The 14,835-nt window shown below is 41.9% G+C and overlaps 1 protein-coding gene across 3 annotated transcripts; it reads right to left on the bottom strand.

Annotated features, from left to right (window-relative positions):
• Positions 1-435: 435 nt before the first annotated feature.
• On the bottom strand, positions 436-13,677 carry LOC117526405 (target of Myb protein 1-like). 3 transcript variants are annotated; one of them, XM_034188470.1, is made up of 15 exons: positions 13,515-13,677; positions 10,469-10,553; positions 9,916-9,994; positions 7,635-7,784; positions 7,127-7,261; positions 6,888-7,037; positions 6,208-6,324; positions 5,758-5,891; positions 5,604-5,643; positions 5,369-5,506; positions 2,882-2,946; positions 1,221-1,296; positions 1,097-1,135; positions 986-1,022; positions 436-897 (listed from the first exon to the last, which is right to left on the bottom strand). In XM_034188470.1, the coding sequence occupies exons 1-15, from the start codon at positions 13,585-13,587 to the stop codon at positions 752-754; spliced, it is 1,464 nt and encodes a 487-aa protein (XP_034044361.1). In that variant the 5' UTR covers positions 13,588-13,677; the 3' UTR covers positions 436-751. The 3 variants fall into 3 exon arrangements, with proteins under 3 accessions (XP_034044361.1, XP_034044362.1, XP_034044363.1); XM_034188471.1 differs by having other exon boundaries at positions 2,882-2,948; positions 5,374-5,506; XM_034188472.1 differs by lacking the exon at positions 7,635-7,784.
• Positions 13,678-14,835: the final 1,158 nt, after the last annotated feature.

Genomic DNA, 14,835 nt, shown 5'->3' with positions numbered 1-14,835 from the left:
GGACTAAAACCTTCATTCCCTCACAGACAGACGGTGGTTTTGGGTTAAATCCCACTGCTGGCCAAGATGATGATGATGATGACGTAACAGAGCATACTTATGATGATGACGACAACTCTCCATTTATTCTCATCTGCACCAAATCAGCAGAGCCCATGATGACGGTCAAATCCATGAATATTTGAATTGAGAAATATAGATGACAAAATGATTAATTATTAAGCCAAGTTTTACTTGATTTTTGTGGTTTTAAAGTGAGGGTAACCCTAACCCCCCAGCAACATGTGCTACAAAGTCTGTTCCACATACAGAAAAAAAAAAAAAAAAAAAAAAAGAGTGCAACTTATAGTGTGTGGAAAACATGGTACATGGAGGAAGGGCCATGAGCGGCATTAAACCAGAGGTAAGGGTGGCAACCACCACAAATTAAATCTGACACTGCAAAATCACTATTAACTTTCAACAGCTGTGGTAAAATATCTGGTCCAAATATTGATGCATCTGACTGTATGTGTGACATATTTTAACAGTTATAAGATTATGATCTCTTTTTTTTTTAAGTTTGAAGATAGCTTTAGGTTTCAGTTATTTTCCACTCAAACATCATATTTTACAAAACTGCTTTTTTTCAGCTTTTACTGACTTCTTTGTGATCACATGAATTTTAAACCAGCAGACATGTGACTGTTTGTTTCTCCAATCCGATGACAAACACGCGTTGACCTCGATACACACACACACACACACACACTCAGAGCGTGAAAAGATTGTCATGTGATGCGTCGTATTGGCGGGTGGGTTGCAGTGGCGGTCTGGACGTGGACAGCGGCGGGCTGCTGATCGTCTGCTCGCTGTGGTCTGCTGGCTTTGCCTGATCCTCCAGGAACTTCTCAGACTCTAAGATGCATAAAGTTCATGACAATGACACGAGGAGAACAAGGCTTCATATATTAAGAGGAGGACGAAAAAAAGAGAAACCGCTCACCTTCCCCGGACGCTCCCTCACAGACTGCAGGCTGCTCCTGCAAACACACCACAGGAGATCAAACCCTGGTCTGAACAACCTGTTGGGATCTACATCTATGTTTTCACCTACCGTCTCACAGGGTGTCCCTCTGCCAGCATCACTCTGCATCTATGAGGAGAAGCAAATGTTAACCTTTGACCTACAGACGTGTTTTTCACTGTTTATCGATAATGTTTTGATCAGGATTACGCACTCCTGCTGTGATCTGTAACCTGGAGTCCAGGGCCCCAGCCAGGCCCTCAACAGCTCCGGGGTCTTCATACCGGACCCTAAACACACACACACACACACACACACACACACACTTTTTTTTTTTTTTAAACAGCACAACACGCCTCCACACCAGAACGCCGGGTCACTAAGAGCTCAAACAACATTTCACACGTTTGACCATCTCACAGGACGTTTTACGAGTTAATCACAGAGTAATTTAAGAAACATCCGTTTGTTTGCTCCTTCCGAGTTTACAACAAACCTGCTGTGTGCATGTGGGCTGACACCAGCATTGACCTTAAGGGGTTTGTTTGGGCAAAGATTAAGGTCATTGGGGTCAAATGTCAAAATTTTGGTTCATCTGTGCTCCATCATACTGCAGGTCGTTTCTCCAATTTCCACCAAACTTAATATATGGGACAGAGTCAATGCCAGAAGTGCCCTTTAATGTTTTTGTTTTGACACAAGTCAAGGTTATTGGGGTCAAAGGTCAAATTATGACACACACGGCAATGCACACTAAATTTGCACACATATGTAGGTGGATCTGCGACAGACTGGCGTCCTGTCCTGGGTGTACCCCGCCTCACACCCTATGACTGCTGGGATAGGCTCCAGCCCCCCGCGACTCATAACTGGATTAAGTGGTAGAAGATGAATGAATGAATGTAGGTGGATTGTTGTACTCATCACATGGCATCAAATTTACCAAAGGTCAATCACTGGGGACAAAGGTCAAAATGTCAGCCTTCACTCCAGTTTGCACCACATGCGGAGGTGCATTGTGAAATTGCCCAGGCAAGGTCAGTTTTGGCAAAGATCAACCAATGGTGTCAAGGTCACTGGGTGAAAGGTCAAAACTGTTGTTTTTTTACTTTGATTTGCACCACATGTGGAGCACGTGTTGGTGGTTTCTGGGGTTGTCCAGGTGAGGAGAAATTTACCAAAGCGCATCCATACAAATCAAGGTCAGTATGGTCAAAGGTCAAAACGTAAGGGTTTTCCCCCCAGTTTGAATCCAAAGTAGCACACAAATGGAGGTGGGTTGTGAAAAAGCCCAGGAAAGGTCAGTGAAGTCTTACCCTGAAACTGCTGTTAAAAATAATCTGTTCTGGCAAAGGTCACGGAACATGAGTTTCAACTCAATTTGGATCAAGTGTTTCACACACTTAAGTGGCTTCTGGAACTGTGCCGGCAAGTGTCTGCCAGAGGTCAATCATCTCAACAAAGGTCAAGGTCATTGGGGTCAAATGTCAGATTGCTGCAGTCCTTACCGTGTTCGTACTCACGGGCACAATTACAGTTTGTTTAATCCTGTTTTATGCAAAAAAAAATCCTCCAAAAGTAATCCACCAGGTTTGATGAATTCATTCATATCACACGAGAGATAAATGAGTGAAAATTCCTGCAGATGGGAATCAGTTTTTGTTTTTTCCTTCTGGCTTGAGGTCGGCGCTCAGAGCTGGTCCACTTATTTTACTGCTGACTGCAGTGAAATTCAACATGATCATCATGACAACGAAAACAGGATAAAGGTGGTGCTGATCTGCCAGCGTTTATCACTGACGGCAAATGTTGCACAAATACACACAGACACACACACAGCGAGTCATCACATGATTTCATGTTGTCAGCCTTCACCTTCTCCTCTGTTCAGCCAGCGAGCTGCTTCTGGTCTGAGCAAACATGTCAAACTCCTCCTCCTCACCTGCAACGCAACAAAAACACAGCACCCACCTCTGAGTTTCCTCAGCACCACTTTCAACAATAACACACACACAAACTGCACAAAATGACTGAGGTCCGTCGATTTTTACACATCACAAAATGTAATCAAATAACACAAAGCTATGACTCAGTTCTTCTGGTGCAGACTTGAAATTAAATCTGAAACTCTCTGGGCTATCACATGGTGCAGCTTTGCATTCTGGGGGATTTTTCTCCTGACAAATGGTGTCAGCATTTCTGCTCTTTGCGTTTCATGGCTTTTTGTTGTAAGCCTTTCCATGTGATGTTTTTGTTTACTTTTCAAGCTATCTTTTTGCACACCTCCCACACGTTTACATTTTTAGACACGATTTCTTACATGCATGTGAAAGTTGACACAAGTTGTGAAATGACAAACAAAAACTAAGATAAATCTTTTAATTACAGAAAAAAACATTTTTTTGCCTAATTTTCCCCATGCAGCATGGCAATGCCCTTTTACTTCTCTGCATCCAATGATTTGAAATTCATTTTCAAAATAAAACTAACCAAAGCTGCTGTTCTTCTGTGAGTTTGGGTTTAAAACTCGCATCCCAGCTGAGCCGACCTCAGACAGGACGAGGCGACACGAAATGGAACAATCAGGATGTGTCAGGTTGACTCCCATAGGGAGGGGTCACAAGAACATATAATAGCCTCACAATACAAGATGATCCGGTTTTTAAGTGCAGGGGAAAGCAGACAACACGGGTTTTAAGACATCTGGAGGACAGACATTACGATGACTGAAGGCTGACTTGGAAAAAGGGGATATTCCAGGCAACAGGAACTTCATACAGTCATGTGCTCTTCCCAAACCAAAGAACGCCACAACCCAGTCTGAAAATCTTCTGCAGTACAACTAAACCTTTAATCACAAATTTAATTGACAAATGGGACTAAGATGAAGTATTTATATTATTATATTGTGTTAAAACAGGTTGGATAAATGAAGAACACACCATATTTATAAGTATAAGTGAGACGAGTGTACAAATCAGTTATTTTCTCTGTGTGGAACTCAGCGTTTTCTGTGAGTGAGTTTAATAAAAGACAGGGACTCAGTGTAGCACGTGCACACCACAGTGTGTGCTGTTAATTAACATAAGAACTTACAAAAATAAGCAAGATGGACAACATACTGGATATTATATGACACAGATGAACACAGATTTCTAACATGCAGTGTTGGAAACAATAAAAATGTGAGTCTATTACATTTTTTTTTAATTAAGTCTTTGCTTTGTGATTTTGTGTCTTGTTATTATTGGAGTCAATTCAATTTAAATTCCATTTATGTATATAGTGCTAAATTCAAATATTCCATACATATTCTATTTCTACCTCATTTCTTATGTCTTGTACTGTTACAAGTATTATTATTATTGCTTATCCTTGCACACACTGATGAACCTTTTCCTCTACTTGCACCTTGTGTGCGTTTTTTTAAGAGCTGACGTAACATGTGAATTTCTCCTCTGTGAGATCAATAAAGTTTATCTTAATCTTAAATAACAACATAAGTCACCCCAAGGTGCTTCTTCCCAAGGATACGGTCCAATCTACCAACCTCCTGAGCAAACATGTAAGTAACAGTAGCAGGGAAAAAAAAAAATCCCTCTGGTGTTTTTTGAGGAAGAAACCTCAAGCAGACCAGACTCAGGGGAGTGACCTACTGCTTAGGCCAAACTAACAGTAATAAATCAGGTTAAAAATACATTTCAAAGAATTGTCAAACATGCAAACATAAATGAATGCTAATATAGAAACTCCCAGAGATAGAGTCCATCAGGCAGCATGACCCACAGTTCATCATAAACGGGAATTAACATTCATGGTCCAAACACCACGTGGTCAGACAGGAGTGTAGAGTTTTTGTTCAGTGTGTTGATTCCTGGGACAGCCCTACACAAATTATTATTATTATTATTATTATTATTATTATTATAATGATTAACAAATGTATGATTTTCCAATATGTAAGCCTCACTGCCGTATTGGTTACAGGCTTAATTTAATCACCTACCATGGTCTACCTGCAGTACCTTCATAGCCCACTAGGGGGCGTGTCCCACTTTGGGAACCACTGCTGTAGCATATCCTTGTGAAAACTGTGATCTAGCCGACACAACAACTCCAGACATCTGGTGATTTTCAACATTCCCAAAACTCCACGACTGCACCTGAACACCACGTAATCGGATTGGGAATACCAGATTTCCTATGGGATCAGTTTCCATTTCCTGTCAGCTTGTCCTGTGTGAGTCTGGTTCTACACTCACAGTTTCCTAATGTTGTATTTTCCAGAAAAATCAGCAGCGATGGAGCTGATGGGTGTGACCCAAGTCTGATGCAGCTGTGCAGCAGATGTTTCTCCGTTTACTCACCGCCCTCAGCTGTTTGTCTGTTGTTCGTTTCAGCGCTGACTGCTGATTGGCTGCTCGCTGAGATGATGGCTGTCTGGCTGGGGGTCAGAGGGTCAGGACTGGGGTCACTGAGGGTCTGACTGGTGGCAGCGTTCTGTGAGGGTGGAGGACACAACATGATTTTTATTTTCACTTTGTAAAATTGATAGTTTTGGACTTTGGCAGAACAGACGAAACGGAATCCGTCTTACCTGTTGACTCGTCATTTGTGCCTTATTAAGTCTGTCAAATCTAAACAAACAAACAAACAGAATTTAGTTATACTGTAGGTTGTGAAATTTAACCACAGTTCAAGAAAAATCTCAAAGAAACACAGTAAGAACACAGCGTTCGACGGCGGCGTACCTGTCATAGCGGATGAAGGTGTTGTTGAGGTCGTCGTTGACGGCGAGCAGCTCTGCGATAAATGCTTCATCCATCAGCTGAGGAACGAGTTCCACCACCCGAGTCTGCATGCTCCGGCACACCAAGTGCAACTGCTGCTCGTGTCACAAACACACACACACACACACAAAACAAAGCACGCTAACCGCCGCGCTCACATGACAGCCAGCGACTGAATCCAGAGGTTATATTAAAAACAGGTCCACCAACAGCAATTAAAACAGGCTTCAGATTTGATTATTATCATTTTTTTTTATATATATAAAATATGAGTGTGAACACAAACGAGATGCCGCTTTTCCCCATTTTCTGTATTGACTGCAAGCATTATTCCTTCAACGCTGGATAAATACAACTATGACAAACACAAAGAACACAATCTGCCCCAACGACACACACACACAGACACACCTGTAGCAGGTCCGTGTCCTCCCGCTGGCTTTGTCCAGGTTTCAGTTCATTCAGCATCTGAGACATCACAGTGAGATTCCCCTTCACTAAAGCCAGCTCACGCTGCAGCTTCTGCTCCTAGAACGACATGAGAAGAAACCGATCAACCAGCCAGAAGAAGCAACGCAACTCCAGAAGGTGACTTCAGAATGTCAGGCAGATTTAGGGGAAAGGATACAGAATTCATCCTGGTGGTGGTCTCATGGATGAGGGCTTTATCTTTGCAGGGATTTTGGAGATGTCCTTTACAATACACCTGTGCAATCGACTGGTGCCTCTTTAATTTGGAGGTTTATGACCTTGTACTGGTTGTGGCAGCTTGCAGGTATTGAGGGAACATGAGGTGCCAGATCTGCTGCTAAGGACTACCAGTACAAAGGGGTCATCCCAGATAGAACATGTTGAATGGACCATTCTGTATGTCCATCTAGGATCTCCAGGAGGAGATGGAGAATGCTGCTTATTTGGACCGTGGTATGTGGTATGTGCTTACAGGACTGATTTTATGATTAACAATTCTCTCATCACATGACCATTAAGAAATATCAGTGGTGTATGGAACGCTTTGCACGCAACACAAGAGAATTTTAAAAAGTACCGTAGAGATACAAGGAAAACATCTGCCATAATGCAGGTGGTACCTGTTCTGCAGAGATGGAACCTGGTCCCTCGTGAGGTTGGACTGCTGGTAAATTATTCTGACTGGGATGAGTGGGAGGGGTTTGTGGATGTGACTGTTCTGGAGGAGAGGTGACGGGAGTTGTGTTAGGGAGCTCGTTTTCTGGAATGCTCTGCAAGTTGAAGATGGAGATCCATAACGGTGATGTTTCTCAGCTCACAGAGATTTCTGTCTGCATGTTCACACTGTGGACACACTTACCCTGCTTGGAGTGTGAATGGGGGACAGAGCGTCCAGGTCCGTCATGGGGAACTCCAGACCTTGTCTCCTCAGGTCATCATACACATACACCACCCCCACCAGGGAGGGAGTGCTCCGAAACGCATCCGCCCACGACTAGTGTGGGGGGGAAAAAAAAGAAATACATGTGAAGAAACATAAGGAGACTATCTCCTCTGAAATCAACATAGATACTAAACCACAACAGAGAAGGTCAAGATAAGAGAAAGACGCCAACACAAACAGCAGCCTGAGAAGATCATAGAAAAAACCTGACAGCGGGACGTGTTGACATTCCTGAGAGTCTCTGATGGAAACAGCATGGTGAGATAGTGAACTATTAAACCCATTCTTCTCACAAAAACCACAAGAGGTAGACATAAGCAGGTCAGACTGAAGCTGCAGATCCTCTGAGCCATCAACACATCAGTGAATTCTCTCACTCGACAGGTGTATTAATTAATAATTAATCATTGGCTTTAAGACGTACCTGTATGAGGCTGAGGACGCGGTCATGGAGGGCAATGGGGGGGTTGTATTTGGGCAGAATGGAACGGACCAAAACGCCTTCAACAAACTCCTGTGATGCCACCAGAACATGGAACCGATGTCCGCAGTTCTTCACGCAGGTCTCAAGAACCTATGAGAGAATAATCAAACCCCCAGTAAACCGGTGCAGAGATGTAAACCAACAACGATGTGATTCAACACGGAATCTTGATTCTTTCTCAGAACATCTACTCGTGATTTTATTTGAACTGAACAGGAGTTGGGCTGTCAAGGTTCAATTCCCAGACATCTCTGCATTGCCTCAGTCCACCCAGATATAAATGGGTAGCGGTCTTAACTGGGGAAGTAGCCTGTGATGGATTGGTTACTGGCGTCCCTTACAGGGGGAGTCTTTTAGGCCCAATCCCATTTCTATGTCTTTGCCCTGCCCCTCTGTTTTGCACGTTCATATCAGGCAAACTGGTATCACCATTCTCTTTTGGATGGAGGGGCAGGGCCACATAGTCCTTCAAATAAATGAAGATTGTTCCAGTTGTACATAAAAAGGGGTATGAGAACTTCCTCAGCACACTGGCGCACACGAACAAAGAAATCACACTCTCACAGTTTGTGGCGTTTAGAGGTGTGTGTAGGACTTACCACTATCTGCCACAAACACACCAAAACATGGTGTCTATGTGAAAGGCTGGAAAGCACCAGATCATCCAGAAACTCCAAATTGTTGATAAAATGGAAAAAAAAAGAAAAAAGACAGAAAGACGATACAACACAAGCCAGGAAGCAGCAGGTAATGTGCAAATTTTACACGCTACCTTAAATGTCACTGACAGCCACACACACGTTGCGGTTAAGTGTGAGCAGTCACCAGTTGTTGTTCATTTGGCTGCTCCCGGTTTTTGTTCGGGGTCGCCACAGCGGATACAACCAGATCCACATTGGTATTTGGCACAAGATTTACGCCGGATGCCCTTCCTGTCGCAACTCCAGTTTTACCTGGAGAAACACACACAGCCTCTGGTGTTCCAAAGAGGTCTCCCATCCAAGTACTAACCAGATCCTGCTCTGCTCAGCTTCTGAGATCCGACGGGATCAGGCTGACACAAAACAGACCGGCTGCGTGAGCAGTCACCAGTATTGGTGGCAAGTCCCAGCAAGTATAGCACACCAATGGTTGCCACTAACACGCCACACAGGCTTTCAGTGTAAGGCAGGGAGGAGACCCACAAATGTACATATTTTTGGCAGTGGTAAGTTTTATTTTTAATCATTTTAAGTTTTTTTTTTTGTTTGTTTTTGTTTTTTTTTTTATCTTGGTACACTCCAAATTATTTAGAAAAAAAAAGGTATTAAAAAAACTTTAGATTTTGAAGTGTTAGGTAATATATCTTGTTTTAAGGATTAATTTCTTATTTTAAGTATTCAACACGCATATTTGTAGATTTAACAATCTTAATTCAAGACATCTTGTCAAGTGAAATTATCTGTCCATGCAGCGAGATAATTTCCCTCAGATTTACTGTTTTTAGATGCGCCTTTTTTGCAGTGTATGTTGTACCCATGTAGCTCATTTCAGGTCCTGTTCTTCATAGAAAAGTTAAAGTTTCTGCATGATGTACAATGAATTATAACAGTTTCTTAGGGGAATATTCTCACACCTACTCTTTGCCACCCTGTTGCGAGGGGCAAGGGGTAGAGGTAGTAGTTGAGGGGTAGGTGAACGGGTAAGAGTGAGAAATGGATCTGCTTCATGCTCCAGAACCCTGAGATAAGCTTCAACACCAACGGGCTCAAAGACCTACACAGAACTAACGTGCTTACATATAAGCAAACGAACACCCGCTCAGTGAAAAGCACAAGTGAGGAGATGCTACTAATCCAGTCACAGTTAAATCTGTTGGCAGACATGAAATCTAGTCTTGTGTCTCCCGTGTGCCTCGTCACAAACTCAAACCAAGATGTCACACGTTGAATTTGACATAAAGCACTGAAAACAGGGAGAAGCCTGAGGTCTGTACTTTCTGTAGGACACGTAGACTTAAACTACTTCCAGTTTCTCCAGAGTGAAGCTCTTTCTTACAAGGTCTTTGTTCTGAAGTGATTTAGCGTGATAAATGAAATAAGTGCTGGAACCATCAAAGCAGAGAATCAGCACGAGGGTCAATGTGGCCGCGTGGTTCCTCTCCCCTCACACACAACATTCCTCAGCTCACATCAGGAGAAATCAAAATTACACTCTGTCGTATAAACACACGGTTACTCACAGTCAGTGCCAGCATGATCTCTCTGAAGTTCCTGTTTCCTACAATTCTCTTCTTAATAGCTTTAACTGCATCTTTGGGCCTGAAACATATCAAAACCTTTGCGTCAGATGATCAGTTTGCTCCTTTAGCCATCTTAATTTCAGGATCAGTAAATAAATACATTTAAAAAAATACAAATAGTTTTACTATTGCAGAAACATTTTGAATGTGCAGCTTTGTCACGAACATGCTCAGAGTTCAGTGACGACTCCCTCGGGGAAAACGAGTCAAAGCAAATTCAGGCTGGCCATTTGGAGGACTATCAAAAGGGTAACGATCAATTCTTTCAAAGTTTACATCCAACACAGTTGTGGTATTCAAACCGGGCACCCACATTCTTTGAATTCAAAGAGCTGCTTGTCTGTGCACCCGTGGAGACATCTGTCATTGTTAGTCTCCTCTGAGCCCTTTACTATCGACCAGAAGGAAACTGAAGTTTAAATGCAGATGTAACAATCTTCATCTCCCACTGCGTTTCACGTGGAAATGAAGAGAACACGTGACACCGTCCTACCCTTCATCCGTCTCATTGATGATGTCACATATCTCCATGTTGAGCCCCCAGTTCTCTGACTGCAGAGTGCCACTGGTTGCCTGTTCTGCAAAGACAGAAGAAGGTATGTTAAACTGCACTATGCTGCTCTATTTCATATCGAAATGCATCCAAAGAAATGCATTAAAAGTAGAAATATTCAACAAATCAGCACTGACATGATGGTGCATAAGTACTGAACATTCTATGGACATTCAGTCTGTGGCATATTTCTAATTTCTGTAACGCTACACTAGTTCCACAGTATGATATATATCATGATGTATCACAATACATAACTACATCACTGTTCCCACTAATTATATAGAAAGTAATCAAGAGGTTTCTATTTCTTCCATGCAGTAGTCGAGTTGTCATAGTATCACGATACTAATTTAAGAAGAAAAAAAAAAAAAATCACGATTCATTATGCCTTGTTGCACCCCTACAAATTTATATGACATTTTGTGCAGAGGTTGTCTTTGGGTCAAAAGATAGTAGCAAAGCTTGAATCTTCGACTGGACTGGGTTGCTTGACGTGAGGACGTTTCACTTCAAATCGCAGAAGCTTCCTCAGCTAAAATTCTTGCTCTGGTGGTCTGACTTCTGTCTTGCCTCTTGTAGAGAAGAATAATCAGAAGTCACAAAAGCTGGAGTTTTAAACATAACCAGACCCCTCCTACCGAGAGGCAGACTGCTATAGGCTGGTGACTAAACAATAGCTCTAATTAGCACCTATTGTGCTCTAGTTAGCACCCTCCTAATGACAGAGCAGCTGTCCCTCTCCTGATGGCTCCCTTGACAACTCTGCTGATGATGTGAATGACTCATTACCATAAACAAAAGAGTGAAACTGCTTTGACCTGAGTACCCCATTGTAAACAGGGGATAAAGTGTGTCTCAGACCCCCTCCCCGGTTAAGGCTGGGTTTCAAACGTTTCACAAAGAATGCCTCCTTCACTCCTCTCTCAAACCATTTCTTCTCTCTGGCTAATATTTTAACTTCCTTGTCCTCAAACGTGTGGTTAGTGTCTTTAAGGTGGAGATGAACTGCAGACTGAGGTCCACTGGCGCCCTCTCTGCGGTGCTGGTATAGCCTTTTGTGTAAAGGTTGCTTAGTCTCACCTATGTAGTGTTCGTTACAGTTTCCCTGACATCTGATAGAATACACTACATTGCTCTGTTTGTAACTAGGGATCCTGTCCTTAGGGTGAACTAATTTCTGTCTCAAGGTGTTAACCGGTTTAAAGTAAACTGGGATTTTGTGCTGTCTGAAGATCCTCTGTAGTTTTTCCCCTACTCCTGCTAAATAAGGGAGAGACACTCTTCTTCTTGTCTCCGTCTCCTGTCTATCTGGTCTCTTTGTTTTCTGGGACTTCTGCACTTTGTCCAGGGACCATCGTGGGTACCCACATACTGTGAGGGCTTTCCGGACAAGTTGTTGTTCTTTAGCCCTTCCCTCTGTAGTTGTGGGCACCTGTAGGACTCTGTGTTGAAGAGTCCTGATCACCCCGAGCTTGTGTACAAGGGGGTGGTTTGAGCCAAAGAGCAGATATTGGTCAGTGTGAGTGGGTTTTCTGTAAACCTCTGTCTGGAGCTGCCTGTTCTCTCTAATCGTAACATCACAGTCCAAGAAGGCTAAATGGTTGTTTCTGGCATCCTCACGTGTGAACTTGATATTGGCGTCCACCGAGTTGATGTGTTCTGTAAAGTCCTCAACTTCCTGTTGCTTGATTTTAACCCATGTGTCATCAACATATTTGAACCAGTGACTGGGTCAAAAGAGTTGCTTAAATTTTGTTTTTGATCAAAGCATGTCACCAGAATTTCTCCTTTGTTCTATTTCATTGACACGGTAATATAGCTCTTCCTTTGATCTCTTTATCAGTCGAGCTTTATGACATCACAATTATGCAACAGGTATAATGTCAAATTTGTGACCATCCTCTTTTTCTTGTGGGTGACGGATGTACTGGTGGAGGTATGTGCTGTTTGAGAGCCCTTCTACTTTAGATTTATGTAATGTTTTGTACTGAAACCAGCCACTAGTGTTGGGTTCATGGGTGATGAAAAAAGTAAATTGTATGAAGGAGCCAAAGCTGCAAGACCCATTCACTACCCATGAAGGGAGGCAGCGCTTATGTGGTCATCACGTGGTCTGCATGTCTATTTGTGTACAAGATATCTCAAAAAGTAGAGGACAGACTTCAGTGAAATTTTTTGCAGATATGTGCCATAGTTTGACAAACAGGTGATTACACTTTCAGACAGATCTGGATCGGACTGAAATTCTTTTATGTATTTTAATTGCTGGCTGAGGTATGTGCCCTCACTTCTGGTGTCTCCAAGGGTTAAAATACAGCAGAATCTGGGTTCAAAAATGTATTTTAGCAAACCCAGCTTTGGCCTCCAGCTTGTAATTCTCTAAATCTCCTTGATCGCTCCCTCCTCCTCTCTTCCTCTTCATGTGACTCTCAGCTGTTTCTCTTCTCATGAAATTTATAGAAGAAATTAAAAAAAGAGAGTAATCATCTATTCTCACTGCACACCAGTAATCTGATTACATATATCGAAACGTCACATTGAGCCTGACAGACATCGCTTTTCTGTTAAAAACGTTGTTTAACGACTTTTTAAAAATAATAAGACATTTTAATGGAGTAAACTGATCAAGGAAGTAAAAAAAAAAAAAAAAAAGTGGCCGTTTTAAGAACACTGATTGGATGAAGGTGATGTCACTTTAATCAAAGTGACCAATCACACGCATGATCTGGGCAATTTTGTCCCGCCCTGTCGTTTCATTGGTTCTGCAAAATCTGTTGACTCCTCCGTCAAACTGGCGTTTATATTAAAACATATTGTGAAATAAAGTCGTCAGAACGCAAAAGACGGGTGTTTGACGTATTCAAGACGCAGGCCGTGTCAATACAATTTGTTTGCGGTCACTTAATTCATTATTAATTGAAAATAAACGAAAATCGACTCAACCTCCTCATAAATAGTTTCAAAACGAGTCGAATTAACTCACCGATTCTCTGACCGACCGGCGTTGAAAATGGGTTTCCGATCAGAAACTCCATTGTCTCCCCAAACGAAAACATCCTCAAAAATTACAAACAAATTAAAGTTTGAAACGCTGATCCTCAAACTGTTGCGATGTTTCCTTTTTTCTGCTGCACCTTCAACCTTACTGTGTTGCCAGTTCTGTCTATAATAAGCGATTTATTCACTTTCCTCCCTTCAGATGATTGATTGATTTGTTTATTTATGTATTTTCTTGTGTACTGTCAGTCACACAGCTGCTATTTTTTGCGTAGTACGTCTTTCTTTCTTTCTAACTGTTAAAAATGTATTTATTATTTGTTAATTTTGACCCCTGCCCATTCTCCGTGTCATGTGGAGTTGTGCCAGGAAGGGTATTCAGCATAAAAGTTGTGCCAAATCAACATGCAGATCCATATCAGTTTTGCTGTGGTGACCCCAAGGGTGAAGCTGAAACAACTAACTTTTTAAAATTTGGTGATTTATGGGATTCTCTGTTGCAGCAATTAAAGGAGCCGTGTTTCTAAGTGTTAAGTCATGACACCTTAAAATAAATGTAAAATTTGTGAGCTTTTTTCAGTTTGGGGTTACTGCAGTTCAATGTGTTGAGTGACTTTGCAGTTGGTTTGATGCTTGATTGTATCTTAAGAAACTCATCCCCAAACCTGCTCAACCGCTGTAGTGCAGCAGATAACTGAAACGATCCTTCAAATGGTGATACAAACACCTAATTTGGCACAAATACATCTTAGACATTACTCTTTTGAGAAAACCAATTGGCCACTTGAATTTTCAACAGGCAGGCGGCCAGGTAGGGGTCACTTGAAGAATTACACAGGGGTCAAAATTTACAAATGCTCAAATCAAATTGAAAACTATACCACATTATTTGTCTGATCATAAACATTCCAAAAAGGTATAGTTTGGACTATCTGTGACTGAATGTTATAGAGTTATGGGGTAAAAACAGCAAGAATGGTGCCAAAGGTCAATTCCAGCTTATACAGGGCTCAAAAGTTAAAGTTGCTCCAATTTTGGTAAAAAGTGATGCAAATAATTGGTTGAGCTAATAGGAGTAATAAATGGAATAGTGTTGACCGTGCTGAATGTTTGGTCTCCAATGTAAAGGTCAAACAAGGTCAATGTCCATTGGATTCTATGACACATGACATATGGTAGCCCGTAACGTGACAACTAAGCATGATACATGGTGCAAATTATTCCTTTTTAAAACCCTATTAACTCAACCAATACTTTGCACCATTTTTTTTTTTTTTTTTTACCAAAATACCTTTTTGACCCCTGTA

This window comes from Thalassophryne amazonica, chromosome 15 (assembly GCF_902500255.1).
Source record: "Thalassophryne amazonica chromosome 15, fThaAma1.1, whole genome shotgun sequence".
Lineage (NCBI taxonomy): Eukaryota > Metazoa > Chordata > Actinopteri > Batrachoidiformes > Batrachoididae > Thalassophryne > Thalassophryne amazonica.
This window is presented reverse-complemented; position numbering and strand designations above follow the sequence as displayed.

Bases quoted from the DNA above. Each gene is read 5' to 3' on its own strand.
- LOC117526405 (XM_034188470.1), bottom strand. From the start codon at position 13,587: ATGTTTTCGTTTGGGGAGACAATGGAGTTTCTGATCGGAAACCCATTT. The intron at 9,995-10,468 runs GTAGGACGGTGT...GATATGTTTCAG, and splicing joins ATCAATGAGACGGATGAAGG to GCCCAAAGATGCAGTTAAAG. The intron at 5,507-5,603 runs GTAAGACGGATT...CCACCCTCACAG, and splicing joins CACAAATGACGAGTCAACAG to AACGCTGCCACCAGTCAGAC.